Source organism: Salvelinus fontinalis, chromosome 9 (genome assembly GCF_029448725.1).
Source record: "Salvelinus fontinalis isolate EN_2023a chromosome 9, ASM2944872v1, whole genome shotgun sequence".
NCBI classification, from domain to species: Eukaryota; Metazoa; Chordata; class Actinopteri; order Salmoniformes; family Salmonidae; genus Salvelinus; species Salvelinus fontinalis.
Window position 1 is genome coordinate 16633926 of NC_074673.1, and position 16466 is coordinate 16650391.

The following is a 16466-nucleotide window of genomic DNA, read 5'->3' on the forward strand; positions in this document are numbered from 1 at the left end:
GCAGCAAAGAAGCCACTTCTACCCAGGAAAAACATCAGGGACAGACTGACATTCTGCAAAAAGTACAGGGATTGGACTGCGGAGGACTGGGGTAAAGTCATTTTCTCTGATGAATCCCCTTTCCGATTGTTTGGGGCATCCGGAAAAAAGCTTGTACGGAGAAGACAAGGTGAGCGCTACCATCAGTCCTGTGTCATGCCAACAGTAAAGCATCCTGAGACCATTCATGTGTGGGGGTTGCTTCTCAGCCAAGGGAGTGGGCTCACTCAATTTTGCCTAAGAACACAACCATGAATAAATAATAGTACCAACACATCCTCCGAGAGCAACTTCCCCCAACCATCCAGGAAGAGTTTGGTGACGAATAATGCCTTCTCCAGCATGATGGAGCACCTTGTCATAAGGCAAAAGTGATAACTAAATGGCTCGGGGAACAAAACATCAATATTTTGGGTCCATGGCCAGGAAACTCCCCAGACCTTAACCTTTCACGAGCCTCTACCCCGGGTCCGGGAGCACCCCCCCCCCACCACACTGATTAGCATCGCTAGCATAGCGTCACAATTAAATAGTAGCATCTAAATATCATTAAATCACAAGTCCAAGACACCTAATGAAAGATACAGATCCTGTGAATAAAGCCACCATTTCAGAATTTTTAAATGTTTTACAGGGAAGACACAATATGTAAATCTATTAGCTAAACACGTTAGCAAAAATCACAATTTTTCTTTGTCCACCATTTTCTCTCAACACCAGTAGCTATCACCAATTCGGCTAAACTAAGATATTGATAGCCACTAACCAAGAAAAAACCTCATCAGATGACAGTCTGATAACATATTTATGGTATAGGATAGGTTTTGTTAGAAAAATGTGCATATTTCAGGTATAAATCATAGTTTGCCATTGCAGCCACCATCACAAATCTCACCAAAGCTCCTAGAATTACTACAGAGAGCAACTTGTTTACCAATTTACTCATCATAAAACATTTCTTAAAAATACACAGCACATAGCAATGGAAAGACACAGATCTTGTGAATTCAGACAACATTTCAGATTTTCTAAGTGTTTTACGGCGAAAACACAATAAATCGTTATATTAGCATACCACATATGCAAACGTTACCCGAGCACTGATTCAAGCCAAAGAGAGCGATATCGTTATCATGGCCAAAATATATTAATTTTTTCACTAACCTTCTCAGAATTCTTCAGATGACACTCCTGTAACATCATATTACAACATACATATAGAGTTTGTTCGAAAATGTGCATATTTAGCCACCAAAATCATGGTTAGACAATGACAAAAGTTGCCCAGCTGGTCAGACAATGTCGTGCACCATATTAGACAGTGATCTAGTCTTATACATAAATACTCATAAACTTGACTAAAAAATACAGGGTGGACAGCGATTGATAGACAATTTAATTCTTAATACAATCGCGGAATTACATTTTTTAAATTATCCTTACTTTTCAATACAGGTTGCGCCTAGCGAAGCTATAGCAAACAAAATGGCGGCATAAGCGTTTAACATTTTTCGACAGAAACACGATTTATCATCATAAATTGTTCTTACTATGAGCTGTTCTCCCATCAGAATCTTGGGCAATGAATCCGTTCTTGGGTCTAATCTTCTTTTGGTCGAAAGATGTCCACTTGTCCGTCGAAATGCCCACTAACGTACGACCGGGACCCCGAAACGTGCCCGGAGCTTCAAAGTGTATTACAAAGCAATGCCTCAAAATCGCACCAAACGGATATAAATTGCTATAAATCGGTTTAAATTAACTACCGTATGATGTTTCTAACACCTATAACGAGTAAAAAGATGACCGACGCTATATTACTGGCTAAACCAAGGCTTGGAAAAAGGCCAGTCAGATATCCTTCTTGCGTTGAGCGCAGAGTCCAAAGGAACGCTACTTCCGGTATTTGGTCATTTATAGAGCCCATGATTGCGCAATCGACTCCATTCAAATTGTCACCACTTACTGACATCTAGAGGAAGGCGTGGGCAGTGTTTGTATCCTCATAGGATCTACAGTGGCTTTAAAACTGATCTGGAACCAGAGGCCAAGAGTTCTGAAAACTCACTCACTGGGAGGAAAAGTGCTGTAGAATGAGTTCTGTTCCACTCAGAGACATAATTCAAACGGCTATAGAAACTAGAGAGTGTTTTCTATCCAATAATAACAATAATATGCATATTGTACGAGCAAGAATTGAGTACTAGGCAGTTTAATCTGTAGAGAAAATTATGCTAATGCGAAACAGCACCCCCTATAGTTGCAAGAAGTTAAGGAAATCACGAATGTCATGGATATACAGTTAAAGTCAGAAGTTTACATACACTTAGGTTGGAGTCATTTAAACTCGTTTTTCAAGCAGTCCACAAATTTCTTGCTAACAAACTAGTTTTGTCAAGTCGGTCAGGACATCTACTTTGTGCATGACACAAGTTATCCAACAATTGTTTACAGAGATTATTTCACTGTATCACAATTCTAGTGGGTCAGAAGTTTACATACACTAAGTTGACTGTGCCTTTAAACAGCTTGGAAAATTCCAGAAAATGATGTCATGGCTTTAGAAGCTTCTGATAGGCTAATTGATATCATTTGAGTCAATTGGAGATGTACCTGTGGAATTATTTCATGGCCTACCTTCAAACTCAGTGCCCCTTTGCTTGACATAATGGGAAAATCAAAAGAAATCAGCCAAGAAAAAAAATGTGTTGACCTCCACAAGTCAATTTCCAAACGCCTGAAGATATCACGTTCATCTGTACAGACAGTAGTACACAAGTATAAACACCATGGGACCATGCAGCCTTCATACCGCTCAAGAAGGAGATGTGTTCTGTCTCCTAGAGATGAACGTACTATGGTGCGAAAAGTGCAAATCAATCCCAGAACAACAGCAAAGGACCTTGTGAAGGTGCTGGAGGAAACGGGTACAAAAGTATCTATATCCACAGTAAAACGAGTCCTATATCGACATAACCTGAATGTCTGCTCAGCAAGGAAAAAGCCACTGCTCCAAAAGCTCCATAAAAAAGTCAGATTACGGTTTGCAACTGCACATGGGGACAAAGATCGTACTTTTTGGAGAAATGTCCTCTGGTATGACGAAACAGAAATAGAACTGTTTGGCCATATTGACCATCATTATGTTTGGAGGATAAAGGGGGAGGCTTGCAAGCCGAAGAACACCATCTCATCCGTGAAGCACGGGGGTGGCAGCATCATGTTTTGGGGGTGCTTTGCTGCAGGAGGGATTAGTGCACTTCACAAAATAGATGGCATCATGAAAAAGGAGAAGTATGTGGCCAAAAGTTTTGAGAATGACACAAATATTAATTTTCAAAGTTTTCTGTTTCAGTGTCTTTAGATATTTTTGTCAGATGTTACTATGGAATACTGAAGTATAATTACAAGCATTTCATAAGTGTCAAAGGCTTTTATTGACAATTACATGAAGTTGATGCAAAGAGTCAATATTTGCAGTGTTGACCAGTCTTTTTCAAGACCTCTGCAATCTGCCCTGGCATGCTGTCAATTAACTTCTGGGCCACATCCTGACTGATGGCAGCCCATTCTTGCATAATCAATGCTTGGAGTTTGTCAGAATTTGTGGGTTTTTGTTTGTCCACCCGTCTCTTGAGGTTTGACCACAAGTTCTCAATGGGATTAACTTTTTATGGCTGCAATCCCGGCAACGGGATCGATATGACAACAGCCAGTGAAAGTGCAGGGCGCCAAATTCAAACAGAAATCTCATAATTAAAATTCCTCAAACATACATATGTCAATATACCCTTTTAAAGGTAATCTTGTTGTTAATCCCACCAAAGTGTCCGATTTCAAATAGGCTTTTCAGCGAAAGCACCACAAACGATTATTGTAGGTCACCACCAACTCAAAGAAAAATTCAGCCATTTTTCCAGCCAAAGAGAGGAGTCACAAATAAATAGAGATAAAATTAATCACTAACCTTTGATGATCTTCATCAGATGACACTCATAGGACTTCATATTACACAATACATATATGTCTTGTTCAATTAAGTACATATTTATATCCAAAAACCTCCGTTTACATTGGCGCCATGTTCAGAAATTCCTCCAAAATATCCTGAGAAATTGCAGAGAGCCACATGAAATAACAGAAATACTCATCATAAACTTTGATGAAAGATACATGTTTTACATAGAATTAAAGATACACTTGTTCTTAATGCAACCACTGTCAGATTTCAAAAAGCTTTACGGCAAAACACAATATTCAATAATCTGAAAACAGCGTTCAGCCACAAAAGCAAGCCATACAGTTACCCGCCCAAATTGTGCAGTCAACAAAACTCATAAAAAGCATTATAAATCTTCACTTACCTTTGCTGATCTTCGTCGGAATGCACTCCCAGGACTCCCACAAGAAATGTTTGTTTTTTTCGGTAATGTCCATCATTTATGTCCAAATAGCTATTATTGTTGTGTGTTTGGTATACAAATCCAACGCCAGGGAAGCGCGTTCACTAAAACCTGACGAAATGTCCAAAAGTTCCGTAACAGTACGTAGAAACATGTCAAACGATGTATTGAATCAATCTTTAGAATGTTTTTAACATAAATCTTGAATAACGTTCCAACCGGAGAATTACATTGACTTCAGATGAGCGATGGAACGGAGCTCCCTCATGTGAACGCGCATGGTCAAAGAATGGTCAGGTCATGGCAGACCTGACTAATTCCCCTCATTCGGACCCCCTTCACAGTAGAGGCATCAGACAAGGTTCTACAGACTGTTGACATCTAGTGGAAGCCGTAGGAAGTGAAAACTCATCCATATCTCGCTGTGATTTCAATGAGAGCTTGGTTGAAAATCTACCAGCCTCCGAGTTTCCACTTCCTGTTTGGATTTTTTCTCGGGGTTTTGCCTGCCATATGAGTTCTGTCATACTCACAGACATAATACTCTGAAGTTTATAAAACTGTTTGAATTTTCTATTCAATACTAATAATAATATGCATATATTAGCAACTATGACTGAGGAGCAGGCCGTTTACTCTGGGCACCTTTCATCCAAGCTACTCAATACTGCCCCTGCAGCCATAAGAAGTTAAGTGCATAAGGGTGATAGTTTGATTTCTTTTACGGGCCATTGAGGTATTTAAAACTTATAATCTCCCACAAAAATAAGATTTTTGTATTGCTTGTAGGATTGATAAATGATTATATATATTTTTAAAGACACGTGGATGTTGTTCCCAATACCATAAAGCAGACAGAGTTCTAAAAACACTTCTGGGTGCCATGTGCTGTACACTTAACAGAGGAATGTCCGAATACCTGATTTCCGGTCTCTAAATGCACATTTACAAGCAACATTCTTGCCCCCGCCTGACTGACCTCTCTGGCTACATGCAGCCTCGCCATGACAGGGCTGTGTAGTGCGACCATTTTACTTGCATTTGTTCCTAAATACTTTACTGTGCCACCTATAAATGTCATTTAGGAGCACCAGTGCGCCTAGAAAGAATCCTTAATATCTAAAATATTTGCTCCTAAATTTCTTTGTGCACCTACATTTTTCAACTTAGGCACACACGTGCTCCTTGAAAAAAAAGGTCAGCGTAGAGCCCTGCATGAGAGGAAACTGGTCTTGTAAGCACCTCAGACCAGGACAGTTTTTGAGAAGCTCGGCACCATAACACGGAAGCGGGTCACTCACGACTATGTTATGCAACACTGGTTAAACATTTCACATAATTGTTCAAGTGGAAGCTTATGCCTGTGTATACATAGGGTAGTGACCAAAAGGCTTATACTTCCTGAGAATGTTCCATTTGTCTCATCCAGAAACATACAAGACATAAGCCATTCTTGTGCATGTAATCATTTCTGTTCCTTCAGCAGGTTACGTAATCCAGGCTCATTTGGGTGTGACTGATGGTTAACAGAGGCAGTGCAGTGGAAGTGTTTGCATGCTGTCAAGCTCCCTCAAAAACCTGTAGATTATTACAGGGGCATTTGTTCACATTACATAATAGCCTAAATACCTTGAAGCTCTGGAAAAGATGCTAACCCTTGTGAAATGCTGCCCCTGTATCTCAAACTGGTTAGTGCTTACTTAGTAGCCCTACTGGGGTTGTCCTGATTTCTGTTAACTTTTAAAATGTGTTTCTAGGAAGATAAAGGCATGAACAAGACCCTATTAGTTACAGGGCAGGCCCGACCTACCTGTAGTAGCGTGACTGCAGGTACGTGGAGCACACGGCTTTGGACACGTGGCTGGCCGAGCCAAAGTCGATCACTTTCACCCGGTAAGGCTGTCGCACCGGGTCCACCAGCATAATGTTCTCCGGCTTCAGGTCAGCGTGGATCAGGCCCAAGTTCTTGAGCTTCTTCAGCGCAGTGGCCACCTGCTGTAAGACCGGTCTGATCACCTTCAATGGCAGCGGGCTGAACTTGTTCTGCTTGAGAAAGTCATAGAGGTTTTGCTCCAGCATTTCAAACACCAGGCAAGTGTGGCTGCGGTGCTGGAAGCACTCGAATGCCCGCACCAGGTTGTGCTCATCAGCGTTCTCCCCACTCAGACGGGCAAGGATGCCCACCTCAATCTGACCCTGCCTTGCATACGATGGGTGGTTCTTTAAGATCTTGATAGCCACAACCTCCCCTGTGCCTCGCTTCCAACACTTCACCACCTGTCCGAAGGTGCCACGACCTAGGAACTCCAGCACCTCATAAGTGTTCTTCATGGAGCACAAGACCTCATGCTGCACCAACTGGTAGTCCCCATCCCCTGCCGCATTACGAGCCCCAGTCCCACCAACATTCTGTTTGGGGGGCACTCCCCCCATGGTGTTCTTGTTCCCTACATTAGTTTGCAACATGGCAGGTATCATGGAAATGTCCTCCACTATCTGCATGGCTTTCCCACTGTTCACCACTCACCCTTACAGTTCAGCCCACATCGCAGGAAGCTGTCCAATTAGTTCAAACCTCCACTGTGCTCTCTCCTTCACCTTGTTCACTGCTGCTTCTCTGGCCACAGTCCCCGAAACCCAGGCTGACTGTACATACACTGCTGTCCCCCTGCAGCCTCAGCTTCTCTGGACCCTTGCCTTGACAGGGGGGGTGGGGGGGCCTGGATCGTTTTTTGGAGCAACTCCCTGTGTACTTCTTTCAGGGATGTAGCTGCCTGCAAAGATAAGTCCTGCCCACTCTGGGGTCTACAAGACACTTCGTCTTAATTGAAAGGAGGATATTGGTAGGCTTTGCAATGCCAAAGTTTACTCCAATTATATAGATCTGCAGGGTCCTCCTATGAAAAGCACAGCGATTGAGCTCAACTGTGGGTTTCTTCACACTGCAAAAGGCACTTGTTTGGGTTTGATAAACATGTGGTGGGTAGACCAAAACGTGTGAGGTCATACCTGTAAGAGAGAAAAGGGAATGATTAGTTTATTTGAACTACTTCAAATGCAATTTAGCCAGCCACATTGTTGTTATGTGGGTGATTGGTGGAAGTTGTATTGAGAAGGATAACAAAGCATGTTAGGGAGGATGCACTTAAACATTTCAGTTAGATCAGATAGAAATTATGGGAGCGGCAGGCATGCTATTTGTTCAATAGCAAGCTATACTAGGGCATTCAGCAAAAAACTCTAAACTAAACGTAATGAGGGGGATCGCATAACTCTGTGGGCGAGCTATGCTGCCTGTCACTCAGGCAGGAAAAGCAGAAAAAGCAAAAAGGTAACTACAGTAGATTGGTCCTGGTCAGTCCCTGGATGGGAGACCAGATGCTGCTGGAAGTGGTGTTGGAGGGCCAGTAGGAGGCACTCTTTCCTCTGGTCTAAAAAATATCCCAATGCCCCAGGGCAGAGATTGGGGACACTGCCCTGTGTAGGGTGCCGTCTTTCGGATGGGACGTTAAACGGGTGTCCTGACTCTCTGAGGTCATTAAAGATCCCATGGCACTTATTGTAAGAGTAGGGGTGTTAACCCCGGTGTCCTGGCTAAATTCCCAATCTGGCCCTCAAACCATCATGGTCACCTAATAATCCCCAGTTTACAATTGGCTCATTCATCCCCCTCCTCTCCCCTGTAACTATTCCCCAGGTCGTTGCAACAAACGAGAACGTGTTCTCAGTCAACTTACCTGGTAAAAAAATAACGGTTTGCTTCAAAGTATGGGAAGGTTTTACGCTGACATGGCACTAGTTACAACTAGAGTTACTAACACCTAACTCGAAGTCCTCCTGGCATGTATGGAAAGGCTATTTTGAAGTAGGCACGATGCACCAATAATGAAGGGGATGTTTTTTTTACTGATTGTTTATCCTGTGTCTTTCCCACTCAAACACCCACATGGAAAACCACAAAGCCCCAGAGTGCCACCAAATATAACTGTATTTTCAAATCCAAATGACTGGAGGTCTCAACACCAAGGAAAGACAAAAAAACATTGAGAGAACCAAACATAAATGAGCACATTCAGGAGCACACTTCTGTGCAAATACTGCACTTACAACTCCCTCGCTGTGAGTCACATCAGCCAGGCTAACTAGTTACACCTTAGGGTACAAATATGCCAAGTTCAGACAGGCTAATGGGTGTCTTCTGTATCAAAATTATCTACATTACTTCAGTTCCTAATTGAAGTAATATTGAAAACAAAATATAAAACATGGCTAGTTGTATAACACATTTAACTAAAGCATGTTGTCCTACCGAAAGGAACATTGCAAAACAAAACCCCCATTAAAAAAAGGTTCACACTCCGGGGTACCCTTTCTTTATCGTTATTTTCATATGCTTGTCAGACACTTAGTAGCTACCACACTAAGTACCAAAACAGAGCCAGCTGCAATGACTGCTGTCCCTACACCACACCCCAGCAATGGTAGGAGACCCTAGCCCAGTATTGAATTACACTCCTCCTCACCATTTCTGGATTAGAAGGCTGCCTGCCATAAGAGGCCACGTGTAAATCATCAACAAATGGGTGAGGTGCAGAGTAGACTGAGGGGTATGGGTGATTGATAAAACACCTGACTAACTGTTACGTGGCTTCAAGGAAGTAACTAAACTAGTAGTGTCAAGGCAGAAATCCACTAGTATGTACATTATACAGCGAATATTTTATCTAGCTATATGACCGAGTTATAAAATTTGGTTATTATAAGCTGCTATCTGGCTGGTGAATGTAAAGTTAGCTTGTAAATTCAAGTTGTAGCTAGTAAGTTAAAGTTGTAACATTAGCTAGCTAACGTTAGCTGAACAGCCAAGATTGGTATCTGAATTAAAGATTAGCTAACTAAACTATGTACAGTATGGGTAGGAAAATGGAGATGGCAATAATTAGCTAAATCCCCCCCAAAAAAATATTGACGAAATGTAGTTAAAGGACGAATCAAAAAGTCAACCCAGGCTGACGAACAAACTTTTTGCTATCGTTAGTGGCTAACGTTAACGAGCTTGACATATTTGCTAACAAGCTAGCTAACGTGAAACTAACTATTTGCTAGATATCTAGCTACCGACGAAATGCATACAAATATAAGTTGGGCTTGATATTATTGTAGCGCACATACCTTCATAAACAATAGTAAATGACAGAATCCAGGGCTTCCCTGAACATGCTAACGAGTTAACAAGTACCCACACCATGCTCGGTTTGCCTGCAATGCTGCCATCTTGTTCTCTTGGACAACGAGGATCTCGATAAACCCAACATCTCCCACATGTTAAACTCCAAATAACTCACGTATTACACCATTAAATGAAACCAGTCTTCGTCCACTGCCAGTTTCGGGAAAAATTGGCTCTTGTTTTCGTTTCAAGGGCCACGAAACCCATATTTCTAACCTTTATGGGGACCAGTTGTTCCAGAGACCGCACTGTTCCAGCACTTTGCTCGTTGTTGCTGAGTCCCTCCCCACCCCTGTTGCGTGTGGAATGTTAGAGAGTCCTGGAACAAGAGCAGAGAAATCGACTCACCATGAACTAGCTGACTTTTGAGAAATGTGCGTGATATCATCAAAACTACTTTTAAACTACAACAATTAACATTTATTAAAGATAAAAACAAAAACTATGACAGATTTGTGCAAATGTGGACATTCCCCATACCCTCATGTGATCAGTTACGGCAATCCAAATATAGTACCAATTTCAAAATGAACTTAATTTACCACCAATATCCTTAATTGAACTCTAATGCAATTAATGCAATTCTATCAAATGTATTTTCAATGTCATGGGGGTGACCCCACCACATAAAATATAAATATAATCCGTTTTTAGACACAATTGATAAGGACTCTCTGCATTCTATCCATAACAATTCATTCTATATTCTGGGCAATTCTAAAATGTACAATTTTTGTCTTCAAATCAAGACCTGCCTGCAAGCTAGCCTTTGATCATGACTCTCATTAAGCTTCGATCACACCGACAGGGAGGGCATTTTGGTACCCCAGAATTACATTATTTTCCAATGAAACGCTGCGTTTGCCTTGCTGCATTGCCAGAGGCAGTTGCAGGGCGTTATGTGTGGTACATACGTTGTATTTATCGAACGTATGCGTCAAACTGTATGTGTAGATGGCTTGACAGAAATACTAGCAGAAGGTGAATGTTGAACATTTGTTGCACACATATCCAGATGATGCTGCCTACTATTTTGCGCAATAACAGGTGTGATCAAGGTCTTACATTACACATAAAGCCTCGAATACACCGACAGCGGCTTTGTGTTTTGGCACACCAGAATACATTCATTTCCGATGGAACGCTGCATTGCATTTACCTTGCAGCATTGTTTTGCAGAGGCAGTTGCTCTGCATTCTGTGTGGTGCATACATTGGATTTATCAAATTGTATGCATAGATGGCTTGACTAAAATGGTAGCAGATGCCTTGATCACACCTACATCATCATTAAGCAAAAATGGAATGCAGCATATGTATGCAACAACAGTTCAACATTCACCTTCTGCTACTATTTATGTCAAGCTGTCTATGCATACAATTTGATGCATAAATTCGATCAATCCAGCATATGCACCACATAGAACGCACTAAAACTGCCTCTGCACCCCAATGCTGCACGGCAAATGCTGCGTTCCATTGGAAATTAATGTACTTCTGGTGTACCAAAATGAAAAAACAATGTCGGTGGGATCGAGGCGTTAGGTGAAAGTTGAACTTTTGTTGCACACATATCCAGATGATGCTGCGTTTCATTTTGCGCAAAAACGCTGTAGGTGTTTTCAAGGCGTAGGTCATTGGATGAAGGCGTCTTCTGTAGGGGATATTGTTCTGTAATGGTATATTGTTAACGCTCAGGTCTGAACATTAAAACGCATCGCTTGCGGTACGGTTTTGGAAGCAAAAGGACCTTGTCTTTAAGCTTCCAAAGAACAGCAATAAATACCTTTCACAAATAAAAATAGATAGACACTAGACAGGGCATTGACCGCCTAAACCAGCATGCGACTGGCAATAAACAATAACTGTGTTCATCTGATCAAATCAAATTGTATTGGTCACATACACATTTTTAGCAGATGTTATTGTGGGTGTAGCAAAATGCTTGTTTTCCTAGCTCTAACAGTGCAGTAGTATCTAACAATTCAAAACAATACACACGAATCTGAAAGTAAAAGAATGGAAATAATAAATATATAAATATTAGTACGAGCAATGTCGGAGTGGCATTGACTTAAATACAGTAGAATATAATACAGTATATACATATGAGATGAGTAAAGCAGCATGTAAACATTATTAAATTGGCCAGTGATTCTATGTATATAGGGCTAGTGATGTGGTAACTAACAGGTGTGAAGCACCTGGGAAAAAACTCTCCAAGACCCTCAGACTGCCCTATGGTCTCCGCAACTTGATAAAAAGAGAACACCTCGAAAAAGTCTGTGTGAATAAACTTTAAGTTAATGGCCGTGTTCGAGAGCATTAAATCAACTCCAGATGACTGCCTACCAATCACCTTGCATTATAAATAAAGACTCATTATTATTTGTACGTCAGTCACAATTTACCCATGATACATTGCGGTTTTGATCCTCTCAAACATGGCCAATGTCTGTGCCAATATTGAAAGTGTTCTGTTTCCCTCTGCTGTTAGATATATGTATTACATGCAACTCAAAATGAATAGTGCCCCACAGTGGAGGTGTCATAATACCTAGCAGTCAAACATGGAAATAGTTCCAATAGTTTTTCCAAACAAAATAAGGTCTATGTCCAGTGTATGCTTGCCCTGGCGTGACGTTTTGATAACCACGTAAATCCCGCTCGGACAAGGTGACTTTTATCAATGCATTCGCCTGTATTTACCCCCAAAAATGAAATGCTAATTAGCTGCTAAAGTGGCTATCATTTAGTACTACAAATGCCATGATGATTTTACTGAGACTGCCGAATCGAGGCAAAGGTAAGAATCTCTGGATTAACTATGTTAGCTAAATGTAGAAATTAATAAATTGGCAACATTTCTTTAAATGGACAATTCTGTGAACTGCTTTCCGTAAGTTTTAAGTTGACACAATACCTGTTAGCAAATGTGTCAGCTAGCGATGACATGCAGGGATTTGTAGTTTTGCATGATGTCTACTTTGATGCTGATTAGCATTTTCGATTCAGAGTAAATAGAGCAGAATATATTGATACAAGTCACCTTGTCCTAGAGAGATTTACACAGTTATCAAAATGTTACACCAGGGCAAGCCTACACAGAACACAGATCTTACTTTAAGAGTTTCTATGAACGGTGGAAAAACAATTGGAACCATTTCCCTGTTTGACCGCTAGGTTTTATGGTATTTATGACTCATACTGTGGTGCTCTAGCCTTGCTTCCATTGCTCCAAGAGTCCCTAATGCAGTGTTTCCCAAACTCCGTCCTTGGGACCCCAATTGGTGCACGTTTTGGTTTTTGCCCTAGCACTACACATCGGATTCAAATAAGCAACTATTCATCAAGCTTTAATTATTTGAATCAACTAGTCCCAAATGTGGGAAAAAAGCCTGGGGTTACAAAGTAGAGTAATTTCTCCAACAAAGGACACACATATATATATATATATATATATGTATGTATATGTATGTATATGTGTGTCGTGTTTTTGGCTATGCCGGATTAAGTGATATGACATGCTATTCTATAAAATCCTTTCTCTGTAATTAATATTACCTGATTGAGTTAATCATGTAAATGTAATTAACTAGAAAGTCGGGGCACCGTGAAATAGTATTTATAGAGCAATTATCTTCCGAATAAACTCTTAAAGACCTAGTAATATTTTACATCAATAGCAGTCAATATTAATCGTCACCTTATTTCAGTCTCATCTGAAAGTTGTAAATTCTTGGTTATCTTCATGAACCCTGGCTAACAAGTTTAATTAGCAATACAAAATTGGGTTTCATTATTTATTTACTAAATACCTAACTAATCACACAGAATTACATATACACAGAATGAATCATACGTTGATTACAAATGACGTCATAAAGGAAAACATCCCTAGCGGACGGAACAGATATGACAGCTGGTTACACAAAGAAAAGAGGCCTGGGTTTGAGTGAAAGAGCGGGAAGATTGAAGAACAAAGGGAGAAGTGATGTCTCTATTGGGCCGTAGGTAGCCACTCTATCGTAAATACAGAATCTTATGCATTCTAAATTACCGGCCATTTGGAAAAGGAAAATGCAATAAATATTTACTCTGAGCTGCGCTTCAATAGGTTGGTGGTAGATGGAAGGCCGGGTTGCTCAACAGAGTCCTTTGTCCTTTGAAGAGTGTCTCTGGTGGTGAACGGGAAACGTTGTAGTATCGTCGTTGTGTGGTAGACGGGATACTCTGTCCGTTCTTTCCTAGCCCACGTTTACAGCGGCCGCTGCTAACTCAACGGCTAGGAGGTATCACTTCTGTAGCGAATAAGAGTTCATACCATTCACAACCAAAGCTCACGCTGAGGTTGGCTTCGTTCTGTAGTTATTATCTGAATCCTTCTGACATCGGACTGTCATCCTAATGTACGCGGAACAGAAGGTTACATTTTCGTCAAGGGCTTATATAGTGGAGGGAGAAGGGTATGTTTCATAGTTTATAACCCATGTCTCTTCACAGGGGCTGGCCACTGATTGAGCAGAGCCCTAACCTTATGAAAATCCAAATCTCTCATTTGGAAGCTAAAATTACATTTAATCTTTTCACCAATAATTTTATATTTAAACATTTGAACTGCACAATAATTCCATGTGAATCTGATAACTATAATGTGTAGACTTTCCCAGATACAGTTTAGGTCGTCCTGTCATCAGTCATAATGTCTCAGATGACAACCGAACTGACATCATATTCATTAAGTACCAACGCATATTTTCAACTGGTTCTATTACCGAAATATGGTTCCTTTCCCTCCACTTGTTTGATGTTCCCAGACTCTCTATGTTTAACAAAGGCTTTACAAGAGTCCCTCTGTAGAGTCAAGAGAGAGGGAAGCGAGAAAGGTATTTATGGGGGGGGTCATAAACCTTACCCACAGGCCAACGTCATGACAACAGTATATATATATTTTGGTTTTATACATAGTATTTGATTTCTCTAAATATATATTTGTTTTATCATTCTCACCTTCAAAGTCACAAAAAGACAGTGAATTAAATTCAGCAAAGGCTTGACAACCAACATCAAATCAAATTTTATTGGTCACATACACATGGTTAGCAGATGTTAATGCGAGTGTAGCGAAATGCTTGTGCTTCTAGTTCCGAACGTGCAGTAATATCTAACAAGTAATCTAACAATTTCACAACAACTACCTTATACACACAAGTGTAAATGAATGAATAAGAATATGTCCATATAAATATATGGATGAGTGATGGCCGAATGGCATAGGCAAGATGCAGTAGATGGTAAAGTATATACGAGATGAGTAATGTTGGGTATGTAAACATTATATAAAGTGGCATTGTTTGAAGTGACTAGTGATACATTTATTACATCCAATTTTTTATTATTAAAGTGGCTAGAGATTTGAGTCAGTATGTTGGCAGCAGCCACTCAATGTTAGTGATGGTAACAGTCTGATGGCCTTGAGATAGAAGCTGTTTTTCAGTATCTCGGTCCCAGCTTTGATGCAACTGTATTGACCTCGCCTTCTGGATGATAGTTGTTGTCCTTGATGATCTTTTTGGCCTTCCTGTGGTGTAGGTGTCCTGAAGGGCAGGTAGTTTACCCCTGGTGATGCGTTGTGCAGACCTCACTACCCTCTGGAGAGCCTTACGGTTGTGGGCGGAGCAGTTGCCGTACCAGGCGGTGATATTGCCCGACAGGATGCTCTCGATTGTGCATCTGTAAAGGTTTGTGAGTGTTTTTGGTGACAAGCCAAATTTCTTCAGTCTCTTGAGGTTTATGAGGCGCTGTTGCGCCTTCTTCACCATGCTGTCTGTGTGGGTGGACTATTTCAGTTTGTCTGTGATGTGTATGCCGAGGAACTTAAAACATTCCACCTTCGCCACTACTGTCCCGTTGATGTGGATAGGGGGGTGCACCCAGTTGCACAGGGCGGGGTCAAGACCCAGGGTCTCGAGCTTAATAACGAGTTTGGAGGGTACTACGGTGTTAAATGCTGAGCTGTAATCGATGAACAGCATTATTACATAGGTATTCCTCTTGTCCAGATGGGTTAGGCCAGTGTGCAGTGTGATTGCGATTGCGTCGTCTGTGGACCTATTGGGGCAGTAAGCAAATTTTACATAAATGTAAAAGCAAAAAATATTCTCAGGATTTAAGTGCTTAAATATGGCTGCAATCCCGCTACCGGGATCGATATGACAACAGCCAGTGAAAGTGCAGGGCACCAAATTCAAACAGACATCTCATAATTAAAATTCCCCAAACACACATCTTATATCATTTTAAAGGTAATCTTGTTGTTAATCCCACAAATGTCCGATTTCAAATATCCTTTTCTTTTTTTCTTTTTTTTAAATTCAATTTTTATCCCATTTTATCCCCAATTTTCGTGGTATCCAATCGCTAGCAATTACTATCGTGTCTCATCGCTACAACTCCCGTACGGGCTCGGGAGAGACGAAGGTCGAAAGCCACGCGTCCTCCGAAGCACAACCCAACCAAGCCGCACTGCTTCTTAACACAGCGCGACTCCAACCCGGAAGTCAGCCGCACCAATGTGTCGGAGGAAACACCGTGCACCTGGCCCCCTTGGTTAGCGCACACTGCGCCCGGCCCGCCACAGGAGTCACTGGAGCGCGATGAGACAAGGATATCCCTACCGGCCAAACCCTCCCTAACCCGGACGACGCTAGGCCAATTGTGCGTCGCTCCACGGACCTCCCGGTCGCGGCCGGCTGCGACAGAGCCTGGGCACGAACCCAGAGACTCTGGTGGCGC

General features: G+C 41.4%; 1 protein-coding gene across 1 annotated transcript in view; it reads right to left on the reverse strand.

Annotated features, from left to right (window-relative positions):
• The window catches only part of LOC129862171 (homeodomain-interacting protein kinase 3-like), a 57495-nt gene extending 50315 nt beyond the window's left edge, over positions 1–7180 (reverse strand). The window contains exon 1 of the mRNA XM_055933568.1: positions 6253–7180. Coding sequence (XP_055789543.1) covers positions 6253–6944 — 692 coding nt within the window. The 5' untranslated portion in view covers positions 6945–7180. The remainder of the gene's footprint in view (positions 1–6252) is intronic.
• Positions 7181–16466: the final 9286 nt, after the last annotated feature.